The following is a 13,022-nucleotide window of genomic DNA, read 5'->3' on the forward strand; positions in this document are numbered from 1 at the left end:
TTCTCTCTGTCCTATCTTGGTGCTATCAGTGTGCAGGATGGTATCTTCACCGTCAACACCGCTCAGCATCACTGCTTGTGGTATTACCGTTTTAGCAGAGGACTCTGCATAGATCACCTTGTCAACACGGAAGGTGCTAGCTCTTCCTTTGCTTTGCTAGAAACATCTTCAGTCAACCTCAGGGCCTTTGTGGTAAAGCTGTAAAGGCAGGGCCACTCGTTTCCATCCTGCCATTTCCTTTGCTTGAAGAAAGTGTAAAGAAAAAAATCCCATGTAAACATCCAGTTTTGGGGATGCCGTGTTTTCTAGTACTTTTCCAAACTTTGCTCTTCGGAATTCTGGCATTGCGAGGCAAAGGCTTTCGGATCTATTTGAATGAAACTAAACCAGGTTTGTTGATGTACACACTACAGTACCTTAGCAACCAACCTGCATCTAGTCCAAGAGCTGAACATTTAGTCTTTAAACAATTTGTTGCTACCAATCTAGGAATGCTCTTGCATTTCAGAGTGCAAAAACAGCCAGTTGACATCTAGTAAGGAACAACATACATTATAAAATATGTACTCCTCCACAGTGGGAGGAGAGGGAACTTATGTAAGCTCATTTCTTTGCTATTTTAATTGTAGTTTATTGAGTCCTTGGAAGATGCATCCCTGGGAGCAGGATTGTTATGTTCAGATGATTGCAAATTCTGCTTTATCAGTGTAAAATAGGGCTTCGGTGGCAGCGTGGTATTAAATCTGGATGTGTTGAGTGGGAACATTACAGAATTGAATGAGAAATTATTTTAAATATTGGTACTACTAAATAAAAAATTGAGAAAGGTCACTGACAAAAGATTAATCAAGACTCGTAGCTCTTCTTAATGAGCTGTTGAGACAGTATAGTCTTCTGAAATAAGTGACAATGAAAATAAGTTGATGTTTGAGTAGAAAAGAAACAGCTTTCTCTTGCACACTTTTTTGTACACCAGAAATGTATACAACGATGGGAAAGCATACTAGATTATTTTAATAGAGAGGTGTCATTTAGAGCTGAAGAGTGATACCTAGCATTTATTGAAACTTTGCAGACTGTCACATTTATTTTCATGCATACCTGTTCAGTAAGGAATTCCTTGCTGGTTTTTTTCTTTGGTTGGTTGGGGTTTCTTTGAAAACCTGTGTCTCTGCCCTTCCGACAGAGCTTTTCCTGGTGCAAGAAACAGGAACGCTTATCTAATGGTGGAAAGCTCCAGCTTGCCATAACATCTCTGTTACATAGTTTGCTAAAAAGTTGAATATTTGGTTAAACAGTATCCTTAATATATTAAATTAAGATGACTTTCTTATTTGTATATCACACACATGAACAGCTGGTTAATTTTGATATTGGAGTCATGATCAGACCGACACAGTGTTTTTACGTTCCGGTTTTCAGAATAGCAGGTGACATAAGAACCATGTGGTTTCATGTGGTCGTTATTTGTTGGAAATTGAATACGATCGCTGTCTATGAAGTTGATTTTTCTTCCATCACTTTATGCTATCACTCAAGACCTAACATGGCAGTTTGCCAACCATGCTTTGTGGAGAAGTTGAATTCATGCTGTTTATAGATGGTATCCATTCTTGGTAATAATGGACACAGTGTCGAGTCAGTTAAAACAGTTGAAAAATAAACAAGATGCCCTTACACTTTCCTCCTCCTTTTCTTTTAGTTACAGCTGCAGAAAACCCAATATTTGCAACTGGGACAGAGTCGTGGCCAGTACTACGGTGGGTCACTGCCAAATGTGAATCAGATTGGAAACAGTGCCATGGATCTGCCCTTCCAGGTGAGTTTCACAGGGTGTTGCTTTCCTTTTTGGTGATTAATGCTCTGCCTGCATGCTGTTTTTTCCTCACAGGAGACCGTGAACTGGCTGCTGGTTCAGAACATAGCACCATGGCCTCAGCAGATCACCCTGTTTTAAACATTTTTGCTCTTTTGGAATGGAACATAGTTGTGGATGGGATGTGTGGATATTGTTATATTGTATATATCTAGTGTTAGATATTAGTTCTCCTGTCCCCGGTCGTGATGCTTTTGTGTCAAGAATACACAGAGGCAATGCAATTTCTTTGTCAGTGAATATTCATGGTGGTGGTGGGTTTTTTTTGTTCAGTACCAAATTCGTAATGAAATCTGCTGCGAAGATACTGTAGACTCAACGCAAAAGTGGAAGCAAATAATGCAAGGTGATGTGGAAAGCACTGGGAGATGGGGATGTTGAAGAAGGTACCCCATGGTGGTGTGCATGTTCCATGGGAGTAATGCATGGATTTTAGGAGAGGAGAAGGGAGAATGGGACACAAACTGGTCTCAGAATAGTCACTTTTCCCTGGTTTGGCTGAAAAGTAAATGTAGAGATGTACTGGCTTTCCCCCCACCCCCCCACTGTTGTCACTCCAGAGGTAATGCACTATAAACAGAAAATCAGTGTTTTATATTAAAGTTTTTCTGTTAGTAAACATGCTTGGATAGGCGATGTTGTATAGTGGATAGGATTAGGTGATGGATACTTTTGGGACTCCTGATTTCTATAGTTAGTTGATTTAGGGTGCTCAAAATAATTAAAATTTCTGCATTAGTTTTCCTTTTTTGAGTAGTCACATTTACATTTTATCTCACAAGGATGTGGTAAGAATTAAATTTCTCAGTTTGTGGTTTTCTGACGAAGACTGGCTTAATAAATATGGAGAAACTTGATGATGTCCTGTAACTATGCCTTTTGAAATACATGTAGACAGCTGAATTTGTGGAGGTTAAAAGCTTGAATCTTGTGCAAGAGGAGAAGCAAATGTCTACTTTAATCTGGTTGCCTTTAGGGAATACAGTGCTGAGGTTTGTAATGTTATGAAGCCCTTAGTATTACTCCACAAGCATCTGGTCTTCTCACGTTTTCATCTTTAGTTTCTTGTTAAGGACGTTCATAGTTACTGTTCTTTTTAAGCAATAGTATTTCAGTATTTTTGTGCTTGATGGCCATTACTAACGCTTATGACATATAGACTCTTTTAGTCCTGAAACTAACAGAGTGCTTGAAATCGAATATTCAAAAATTTATGAATGACTAGAGGAGGATATGGAAACAAATTGTCCTTAAACTCCAGGTTTTAATGTATTTTTTCACACACACCCCCCAAAATCCAAAGTTGATACCGTTACAGATAACAAATGGTGGCGAGCAACAAAATAAAATCTTGTATTTGTATCAGTGATGAATGCTTTCTGCGTTTTTCAGTCTTAAGCTAACATACGATGAAATTGCCAAAAGATACATGTACGATGTGCTGATCAGGTGAAGCCTGTCTGGTTGTGTCTGGTGAGAGCGTTAGTGTCTGAGAATCTTGGTTCTTTGCATTTACAGCACAACGGAGCTCTGGCAGAAGCCTTTGGAGCAGTTCCTGTCTCTTTGGTAAACAAGTATTTAGGTTTGTGCAAATACGTATTTAGGACTGGTGTACTGTTTGCCCAGGTAGATACGTATTTTAGCACATGTTACACTTTTTCTGGTATGCGCAGTATTTATTTGATTCACCGTCCCAGCTCCAAAGGAGTTATGGTCTGTCACATAAATACAGGTTTTGCCATGCATCCCAGTTTGGAACATGCATAATAATTCCTGTACAGACTCCCTGGACTTGCTGTGGTCTGTCATGTGATTACTTATGATTTATGGGGGATTAATTTGATGCAGACGGTGGTTTATTTGGCACTGTCTTGGCCTGTGATTTAAGCAATCTCTGAGCATGTGCACTTAGCCTGCATGTTACACTCCATCGGGAAAGACAGAATGATCACCCAAATGCTGCTTGTCACCAGTGGGCTCCGAAATGTAAACCGTCAGTAGGTATCACTCCTCACTTTCCCCCTCATCCGCCTTGCTCGTTTTTATTTCTTACGTCAAAGTCTTGATAAATCTTAAAGGGACACTGTTGCTTTAGAGCACTGAGCTTTTTCCTTCCTGTCTGTATTCAGTGGGGTTTTTTTTATTTTAATGTTTTGTGGAGTTTTGGTTCTGATCTCAAATCCTTGAATGTTTTTCAGGGAAGTGAAACAGTTCTGGTTCTTCATTTTCCAAATAAAATTGGTGCTCAGATCTGTTCTGGTTTTGTTTTTTTTAAATCACAGTCATTTACTATAGTTAAATATCACGTGCCCTGCAGGGATGGGGATTTTAATGAAGGTGTGTTGCCTGGTGTTTGGTCCAGAGTAAGTTTCATGGGATAGTTGCTGAGAGAAGCCAGACCTGTTGGAGGTGATATCCATTTTCTCAAGTGTTTGTCTTCTTTTCTCATTTCCCTAAGCAAGTTAGGGATTCACTTGGGATCTTTGTTCCTGGAAAGCCAGAGAACAGCATTGCCCAAAAATTCCTCGCTCTGTAAATTGTAGGCCTGTGATGGGGCATGGTCAATGTTTACTTGTGCCACTGTACACTCAAATTAGATTTTTGTTGTGTTTTTGTATGGAAGATGTGCCAAAAAAAGGGAAAACTTAAGAAAGAACTATTTTTGTGTTCAACTTTTTGTCTCTGTACTCATATGCATTGGCTTCCTTTTAAATTCTAGGTAAGGTCTGCATTCTGTATGCTTCAGACTGGCTTCTCCTTTTTTAGTAACATTGTGGTTGAGACCACTGGTATAGGAAATTGCTTTTCCTGTTGGCCTTCCAAGCACGCATGTATTTGCAAATTTTGCTGCCTTTTGGGGTGGAATTGATATAACAACAGTACAAGGAAGAGTTTGAGACCTTTTGTTGTTGTTTTGGAATTATGAATATTCCCAGTTCTGTGTGGTGTGTCAGTTAGGTAGAACTAGATTGTTGTTTAGTGTTTGCAGCAGAGATTAAACCAACATGTTTTAATTTAAATAACTTAAAATTGAGATGCTATGACTTGAGGTTTCTAAGTCTTCATACAAGACAGTCATACTTGCTAAAGGAACTAAAGCAAAACACCATGATCTTAATGGCTGAGACTACAGTAAAAAGTCACTGTGCTCTCTTGCTAGTCCCATGTTGACCTAAGCAATATTCTGCTGCATATAAAGTGTTGGCCCTGAAACGAGAAAATAAACACCACGGCCACTTTGCATCCATTTATATTAACACAGGTTGTGTGTGCGTAGAGGGAGAGGAGACTAATATTTGCTAAATAGAAAAGAGTTTAAAGTAGTAGAAAGACTCTTTAAAAAGTTATTACAAACAAAACATTTAAAAATAAATGTAAAAGTTTTTAGAAATAATCATTTAAACAGCCAAAGCTGGACACTTTAATAATTTTTTTTTTTTTTTAAAATGTGCAAGCCAGATGGTTTCATGGCTTGGCAGACAGGACAGTGCATTTGCCATGTTCAGCACCTGAATGGAGGAGGAAATTTTGGATTTCCAAACAGATGGTGTTGAGGGACTCAGCAAAGCTGTTCACATTGGCAAGGAGTGTAAGGCTGTGTAGCTTTTTTTCCCCAGAGACCCATATATTGCTGTTGAAGTATGAGTAGAGGTTGACCGTTCGGTACTTCCTTTTTCCCCCCCCGCAGGTATATAATGGGAAGGGCTTTTGAAAATGTAGGAGAAGTTTTCCAGTTTGGCCTGGGAATTTATCTTCCCTGTCTTTTCTCTGCCATCCTCGTTTTCTGAAATCAGTTGCTGACAAGTAAATGCTCTCAAGATATCGGCGCTGATAAGATTCAAAGTGGAATTAATCCACCTAGGTTCACTGTGCATCCTGAATGAAATGAAAATCACTTAAAAAATATTGGATGCTGTAACTTTTTCTAGACAGAGGAGGAAGGAAACTGCTTTTCTTTTTCTTTTAATTCCATCAGTGTCCCCTTAAAATAATTACGCTGAAAGGAGGGGTGAAAGGAAGTTTTGAGAGAGCGTGGCGTGTTCTGATGAATGTTAGGCTCACTGTGCATCTTCTTCCTGCATCTCCTGCCCTTGTAGTTTAAGCTCTGGTTGTCAGCATGTTCCTTCTGGATGCATGCTGCATGCTACACCAAGGGAATGTAAACAGCAGTTGTCAGTAGGCTCCCTGCCACTCACTTGTGGTATTTTAGAGATACAAAGGTTGGAGAGCAGTGCTGATTTATGAGAGGGCAGGTCTAGCATGGTCTGCCTCCACTTGTCTCTAATCTCTGTCTGGAAGAGATAGCCTTGGTAATTGCTTTCCATGGCTATAGTGAAAACGTTGTTGGAGGAAAAATTTACACGGTTACGCTTGTCCATATACTTTTTGAGTTTTATTCCTTAGAATAACACAGCCTTGCATACAATATGAATAGGGTCTGGGTGCTTGTGCATGTATTTTTCTGCTTATAACTTCATGTGTCTCTCTCAGACTCCTTTTCAGTCATCAGCATTGGACACAAGCAGAACAACTCGGCATCATGGTCTGGTGGACAGAGTGTATCGTGACAGAAACCGTCTCGGCTCCCCGCATCGACGCCCTCTCTCTGTGGATAAACATGGAAGACAAATATCCTTTGGTTCATGAGCTGGCAGTGAACACCTACCTTTTCAACAATATCATAGTGTTCAGTTTTTACAGTTCCCTTCTTCCTCCCCTCCTCACCCATCAGCGGAGTTGCTTCTCATCTCTGTGCAGTTAATGTAATCTGCTTTTTCTGAACTGTGATCTAGTCTATAAATACCTACTATTCTGTAAAGTAAGCATTTACCTTTCTCTGTTTCCTCAGCTCTAAGTGGGGATAATGATGCACATGAAGCTGAGAGGGATTGAGATCCTTTGATGGAAAAGGCAAGGCAGCCTTGGTGAAACTGAGTTCCCTTCAGAACTGAGTAAATCCAAACCAGAATAATTCTTTGCAGTTCATTGTGCATTTTATTACAAGTTGATTCATCAGTTTAGCATTTGCCAAGCGCTATTTCTTCTTGCCATTTGTGAAAATGAATTAGCTTATTATTTCTGACTGGCTTAAAATGTGCCACAATCAGACTGGCTTGATGGGGCTAAAGGGGATGTGTGAGTGGGAGAGTGAAGAGATGATGGCTTCTCAGGGAGGAGTTAGATGCTCAGAAAGAGAAAAGGAGGATGGTTGTCCTGTTGCTCAAACATTACAACAATCCAGATAATATTTTGATTTGAGTGTCCTTTTAAAGTCAGTATGTTCCCCATAGGGAGTCTGCTTGCCTTTCTCATGTGAGCTTAGTGGTTCTGACAGGGTAATTTGAATTATTCCTTAGGAAAATATTTCAAATAGGCCTCCTACTTAAGTGAGAAGCTGGTGTTCTTCCCCTTAACTGCTGGAATCACGTGGACAGCTGTCCGTATGGCACTGTGTATCTGTCACCTCCATCAGACACAAGCTGGAGAAGGTTAGTAGCACAATTGTGTACGTGTGTGTTAGTGTTTGGACTGCATTCTCTGATACTACAACACTTCCATGTGCAACAAAGGCCTTTATTATTCCCCACAGCATGGCCATCTGAATTGCCATGACTTCTGAATTTAGAAATCGATTTTTTTTTTTTCTTCCATTATGCTTATTCTTTTAGATGACCCGCTTTTAAACTTAAAGCGTGTCAGCTAATGTGATCTTTTTAAGGGTGAATCTTGCCAGGTATTCCAAGGCATACCCCAAAATTGTTGAGCTGTAAAAGACTTGGATATTTCTCACTGCGCAGAAGCTGGGCTAGTCTGCCCTTGCAAGCATTCGAGTGGAAAGGAGCACCGAGTTGCCTGTTCCTACCCCTCATGCTCCTGACATTGAAGGTGCTGAGTTGCCTAAGTGGTGGCCTACATTCCCAAGCGAAGGACAGCTCATCGTGAGAGATGTGTTGACTGTGGAGGTTCCCGTCTCCACAACATACTTGCATCCTGAACCAGTCATTTTCCCTCCCTATGAAACAGGGATGCTTTCTTTTCAAAGACTAGTATAACCAAAGTATGTATAAGCAGCTTTCAGCTTAAAAATTGCATTATTTGATCATGCATAATCTTAACAAAGCATATCAAATTATTTTCTAATGACGGCAACTGATTTATCCTGTATTCCTCTCAATCCCATTACTGAAACAATTGCTCTTCAAACTTCAACTAATTTGTTCTGCAAATTGATTGTTTCACAAGGAAATTGTGCCTGTTATATGCCATATATAGATTTTGGTTTTTTAATGCAGAGTATTCAGGTTTTACTGAGTTGGTTACATTTATCTGAGATAAGCATTCTTTTATTTAGAGAAACTCAATAAAAATGTTGGTTTTGCCTTCCTTTCAGGACAAATTCTGATTCCGCCTTGCACCAGAGTACTATGACTCCAGCTCAACAAGAATCCTTTTCAGGAGGATCACAGGACATGCAGCAGAAAAGAGGTAAGCAGAGAAAAACAGTAAAAACTATTTGTAGCATTCAAAGCATTTTACTTCAGATTATATGCACATGTATTGCTGTTCATCTATTTCTATAAATACCTGTATGCATAACACTTTCTAGATTCAGTTACACAGGAATTGGAACAAAGAACCACATTTACTGTTCTGGGTAGTGAAATCCAGAGAAGATTATACAAAGCTAAGATAGAACATTTTCCTGAACCCTGTATTCCCTTGTTCTAAGACCTTGCCCTACGGGGAAAAGTAATCTGGCCTTGTGGGACTCTGGTGGTTAGACCGCTCTCAGCGGTACTAGAGGTTTGCAGTTTGTAGTAACTTCCAGACAAGTGTAGAGCTCACAGGCGTTTCATGCTCAGTGATACAATATCGTAAAGTAGCAAGACTTTGTCTACTTTTTATTTATGGGATTGAGATCACCAGTGAATATACCCTCAGAGGCAATGCTTACAAACAATACCCTCTGATACCATTTCTAGTTACAAGCTGGAGCAGCACAGCCCTCCGGCACTAACAATTCTGGTGCCCTCTGCTGGCCCTTGTTCCTGCTGTCAGTTCAAGAAATACATTAAAAGCTCTTAAATCTGTGTAGAGAAATTTAATCCTTAAACAACCACCAAGAGATAGGTGAACATGCAATGCTCAGATGCATATGCACTGCACTGCAGCTCTTCCATATACTTCCAGAGCTGTAAAATGTTAAATAATGATAATCTTAAACAGTATTGCATGAATAAGGATTTATAGTCATCAGCATGAAAAGCTTCTGTTGATACATCCCTCTGACTGGGCTTTCTTTTGATGTTTCTTTGTCACCTTGCTATTAGCATGATGAAACAGTCGATTGCTTTGAACAAACAAATGTGCTTGGAATATGGAGAAGTAACAGCTTTATAGCATTTCTCTGTCCCAGGAGAGATGGTCCAGATTCTTCCCGGCGGGAATTGTCCTATTGGCCACCCATTAGATGTACCAGGGGTGCATCACTTGTGCAAAATGCGAAGGGAAAAGTAGGTCCCAAGATACACTCTTCCATTTAGATCTAAGCAAACTAAATTGGAGGCCAACATTTTTTGAAGTATTATTTGGGGGTTTTTTTGAAGCTGATAATGTCTCCTTGCTAATTAAATACAATTTTAGTCTCTTCTGGTGTTCGTTTTTTTTTTTTTAATTTTCATCTCATAACAGTAGAGTGCCACTGTTTCATATTCATTGATAATAGGTTACTTAAGAGTTTTCAAATGGTTAAACTTCCAATCTGAAAATTTCTTGCTGAGAAGCTTAATATTATGATATGATTCCTTTTGTTCTCATTTTTTAGTTTTATTACTGACTGTCCCTGGAATGGAGGAAACCACCTCTGAGGCAGACAAAACCCTCTCTAAGCAAGGATGGGACACTAAAAAGGTAGGAATCTCACATTTCAAAGTGTAGAGATTTTGTTTTCTAAACATATTTAGGTAAATTAATGCTCTAAATATTGTTAACCAAAGCAAACTACTTGCAGAGATTAGAGATTAAATGCTGTATTTGCAACAAATCACTAAACATGAGATCAGAAAGGCACTTTATATGTATGTGTGAATGCACGTTTGATTATATCAGGAGAAACTCTTTAAATTTGAGTCTTGTTGGGCCGATAAAGGAAAAAAGGTGACAAATATCTTCTAAGGGGTTTGCAGAGCTCTTGTGTAGAAGAATAGCTCTTCTGTAGAAATGTATTAAATTAAATAAAACTTACTAATTGAAATATATCCTAAGCATTAATCTCTAGCAGTATCTTTGCCTTTAAAAATGTCTTCCTTCCATTTTAGACTGGGTCATCAAGACCTAAATCATGTGAAGTTCCAGGAATCAAGTAAGTTTTGAGCAATTTTTTTTTAAAGAGCATTGAGATCTTTGAGAACGAATGTTGTATATTGAATGTCCTCTTGCTTTTGAGTTTTGTGAAAAGCCCCTAGGCGATAAAACACTGCAACAGATACAAGACAAGCCAGAAGCTCTATGAGTGAACCGTTGGCTAATACATCTCTGGTTTATCAGAAATACAATATATAATCCTGTATAAGGCATCTTCTTTTTTAAAAAAGATTTTATGAAGATCTGTCCAGTTTGAAATTTAAATTGAGATGTGTCTTTTTTTTCCCCCCCCCCTCTCTCCCTTATTTAGCATCTTTCCATCAGCTGACCAGGAAAACACTACAACACTGATTCCTGCTACGCATAACACAGGTGGCTCCCTGCCAGACCTGACAAACATCCATTTCCCTTCCCCTCTCCCAACACCATTAGATCCTGAGGAATCCACATTCCCAGCCCTGAGTAGCTCCAATAGTACCGGAAATCTTGCTGCCAATCTGACTCACTTGGGCATCAGCACTGCCAATCAGGGTAAGATCATAACTCTGAGGTGTTTTTACAGATTGTCCATAATATGCCACTTGTCTTAAATTATGGAAGTTGCATTGCAGAATATTACTGTTTTGTCTGAGAGGTAATTGCACTTCACTGTTGATTGACGTTTCTTTGTAAACAAGTTTTATCAAGCCATTTCTGTACGAAAAAGTGAGAAAGCTGTATTTCGTTATATGACTTACAAATTGTCTTTCATTTTTCTCATGTTCTTGGTGGCCAGATCTGCTTTTTTGCTGGGGCTTTTTTGTTTATTTATTATTTTACGTATAAGACTACAGGAGAGACTAGCATCCAAAGTGTGCCTGTCTTGTAATTCATTGTACTTAACCCCAACAGCACTTGTGTTATGGAAATATCTTAAGTAGGCCTTTTGTTTTCATTCCTTTAGAATGTGGTGTTTTTTTTTTCAGTGTGAGGATTCTTTTGGAGAGAGAACATTGCTTGCTTCATCTGAAGCAAATTTTCTCTTTTGAGCAATCAAGAATAATGTGGAGCATTTACAAGGTGTGCTAGTTTTTGTAAGCTTAACTGCTTAAGTTTTGAAAATATCCTGAATACTCAGGCTACATAATATAGCGGGGCTTTGGGAAATAAGACCAAGTGCACACCTTTAATTTCTCACAGCTCTCACTATGGTGCCTTTGTGTTGAAATTGTTGCCTTCCTAGCAGTGTAGTTTTTGTTGCAAGTTCTTCTCGAGTTGCTGTTTGAGCTGTTCAGCATGGTGCGTCTGAGTTGTGAGCGTTTGTTGGGGCTTTTGGACTTTGGCAATACTGATAATTTTATTTTAACCCCCCCCCCCCCCCCAACCAAACATTATTTGCCGTGCTGGCAATTTCTAATATTCATACTGATCCTCCGATAATTTCGGGACTTGTTAACTTTATAGGCAAATAACCTAAACTAGTGATTGTTATTTTTTAAATAATCTCACTGGTTGTACTCGAGAATAGTTGTGAAGAGGGTTGCATTTTTTTATTGTCGGTGACAGTTGCAGTCAGTTGATTCCTAGAATAGAAATAAGGTGCTGTATCCAAAAATACAAGTATATTTCCTGTGTTAGGCAGGATTCCCCTCCCCACTTAAAAATCCTCTCATATATCGGGAAAAGGAAATAATTCTAATCAGGTTAATGTAGTGTTATGACTGAGCAGTTATATTTAAAAATGAAGCAAGAAGGCGGTTTAACCATTTGAGTACAGAGTAAGTCAGCAGCTTTCAGCATCCTTTAACAAGTTTTCTGGTCTCAAAAGAGACTATAAAAAGTTTCAGAGATGGGCTGTCACTCAAGTAGAATTCAGCGAGCCTTTGCTGAGAGCACTATTGTGTGTAGAAAAAGAAACAAACTACTTGCATGGAGTTAGGCCAGATTGGGTCACTAAATTTTTTGCCGTACCCATAATGAGCAAAGTAAATGGTATAAAAACAAACCGGTAAGTATGTAATTGCTTTGAAAACATGTCCTGATCTATCAAAGACATAACAAATTAAAAAGGTCTACTCATTGATGATTTTCCTGCTTCTCTTTGGAGACTGTCCCATAGTTTAATCATTGGTATAGTCAGCGTTCGGTGCTTTTTTAACTGATTTTTTTTTTTTTTTCAAACCCTCCTTGCCTCTCTTTACCTTCTAGCTCTTCAGCAGAAAATGTAAAGGCTTTTGAGCCTTTTGCAGGAGCTCTGTGCATTGCGCAGGCATGCCCTCAGCAGCCCCAGGAAAAGGTGGGGAAACAAACACCTGTCAGGTTACAAAGAACTGCCAGCAATTTTAAGACTATGCGTTTGTGCATTTGAGTTTGTCAGTTCGCTGACATGTTCTGTGAGACGGTGTTGATTTTGAAAACGTCGCGGGGAAGCCAGGCAGTCTTCAGAATCCACGTGGTTTGAGCCAGTTTGCCTGCTGGCTCCTTGGCAGCCCGGACTTCCTGGCTCCCTGGCAGCCTGCCTGGAAGCCTTGAACATTTGCCAAGTGCCTAGGAGCTCGCAGGCTCTTGTGAATTCCTCCTTTCTGGCAGCTCTAGAAGAACAGCTCGCTAGCTAGATTGTCCTGAAATCACTTTCCAGGGTGTCTCGGTTCCTCTAGGGTGAGGCAGAAAAAAGGAGAGGTTTCAAAACTTGCAGATTTTTCTCTTGAGTTTGAACAAAATTACAATACTTGAATTGTTTATCCCTACCCCCTGCTAGGTCATGGCTCTTTAGAGTGTGAAGGATATTTCCTGCCTTCCTGTG

The 13,022-nt window shown here is 39.5% G+C and overlaps 1 protein-coding gene across 7 annotated transcripts in view; it reads left to right on the forward strand.

Annotated features, from left to right (window-relative positions):
• Nucleotides 1-13,022, forward strand: part of CRTC1 (CREB regulated transcription coactivator 1) — a 46,345-nt gene that overhangs the window by 18,548 nt on the left and 14,775 nt on the right. For all 7 annotated transcript variants that reach the window (XR_012039575.1, XM_072845143.1, XM_072845142.1 and 4 more), the window contains exons 2-8: nt 1,703-1,819; nt 6,368-6,505; nt 7,304-7,365; nt 8,268-8,362; nt 9,702-9,787; nt 10,195-10,238; nt 10,551-10,771. Coding sequence is in view for 6 of the 7 variants with exons in the window: in XM_072845143.1 (XP_072701244.1) it covers nt 1,703-1,819; nt 6,368-6,505; nt 7,304-7,365; nt 8,268-8,362; nt 9,702-9,787; nt 10,195-10,238; nt 10,551-10,771 (763 nt within the window). In the remaining variant the exon portion in view is untranslated. The remainder of the gene's footprint in view (nt 1-1,702; nt 1,820-6,367; nt 6,506-7,303; nt 7,366-8,267; nt 8,363-9,701; nt 9,788-10,194; nt 10,239-10,550; nt 10,772-13,022) is intronic.

Source organism: Ciconia boyciana, chromosome 24, assembly GCF_034638445.1.
Source record: "Ciconia boyciana chromosome 24, ASM3463844v1, whole genome shotgun sequence".
Classification (NCBI taxonomy): Eukaryota; Metazoa; Chordata; class Aves; order Ciconiiformes; family Ciconiidae; genus Ciconia; species Ciconia boyciana.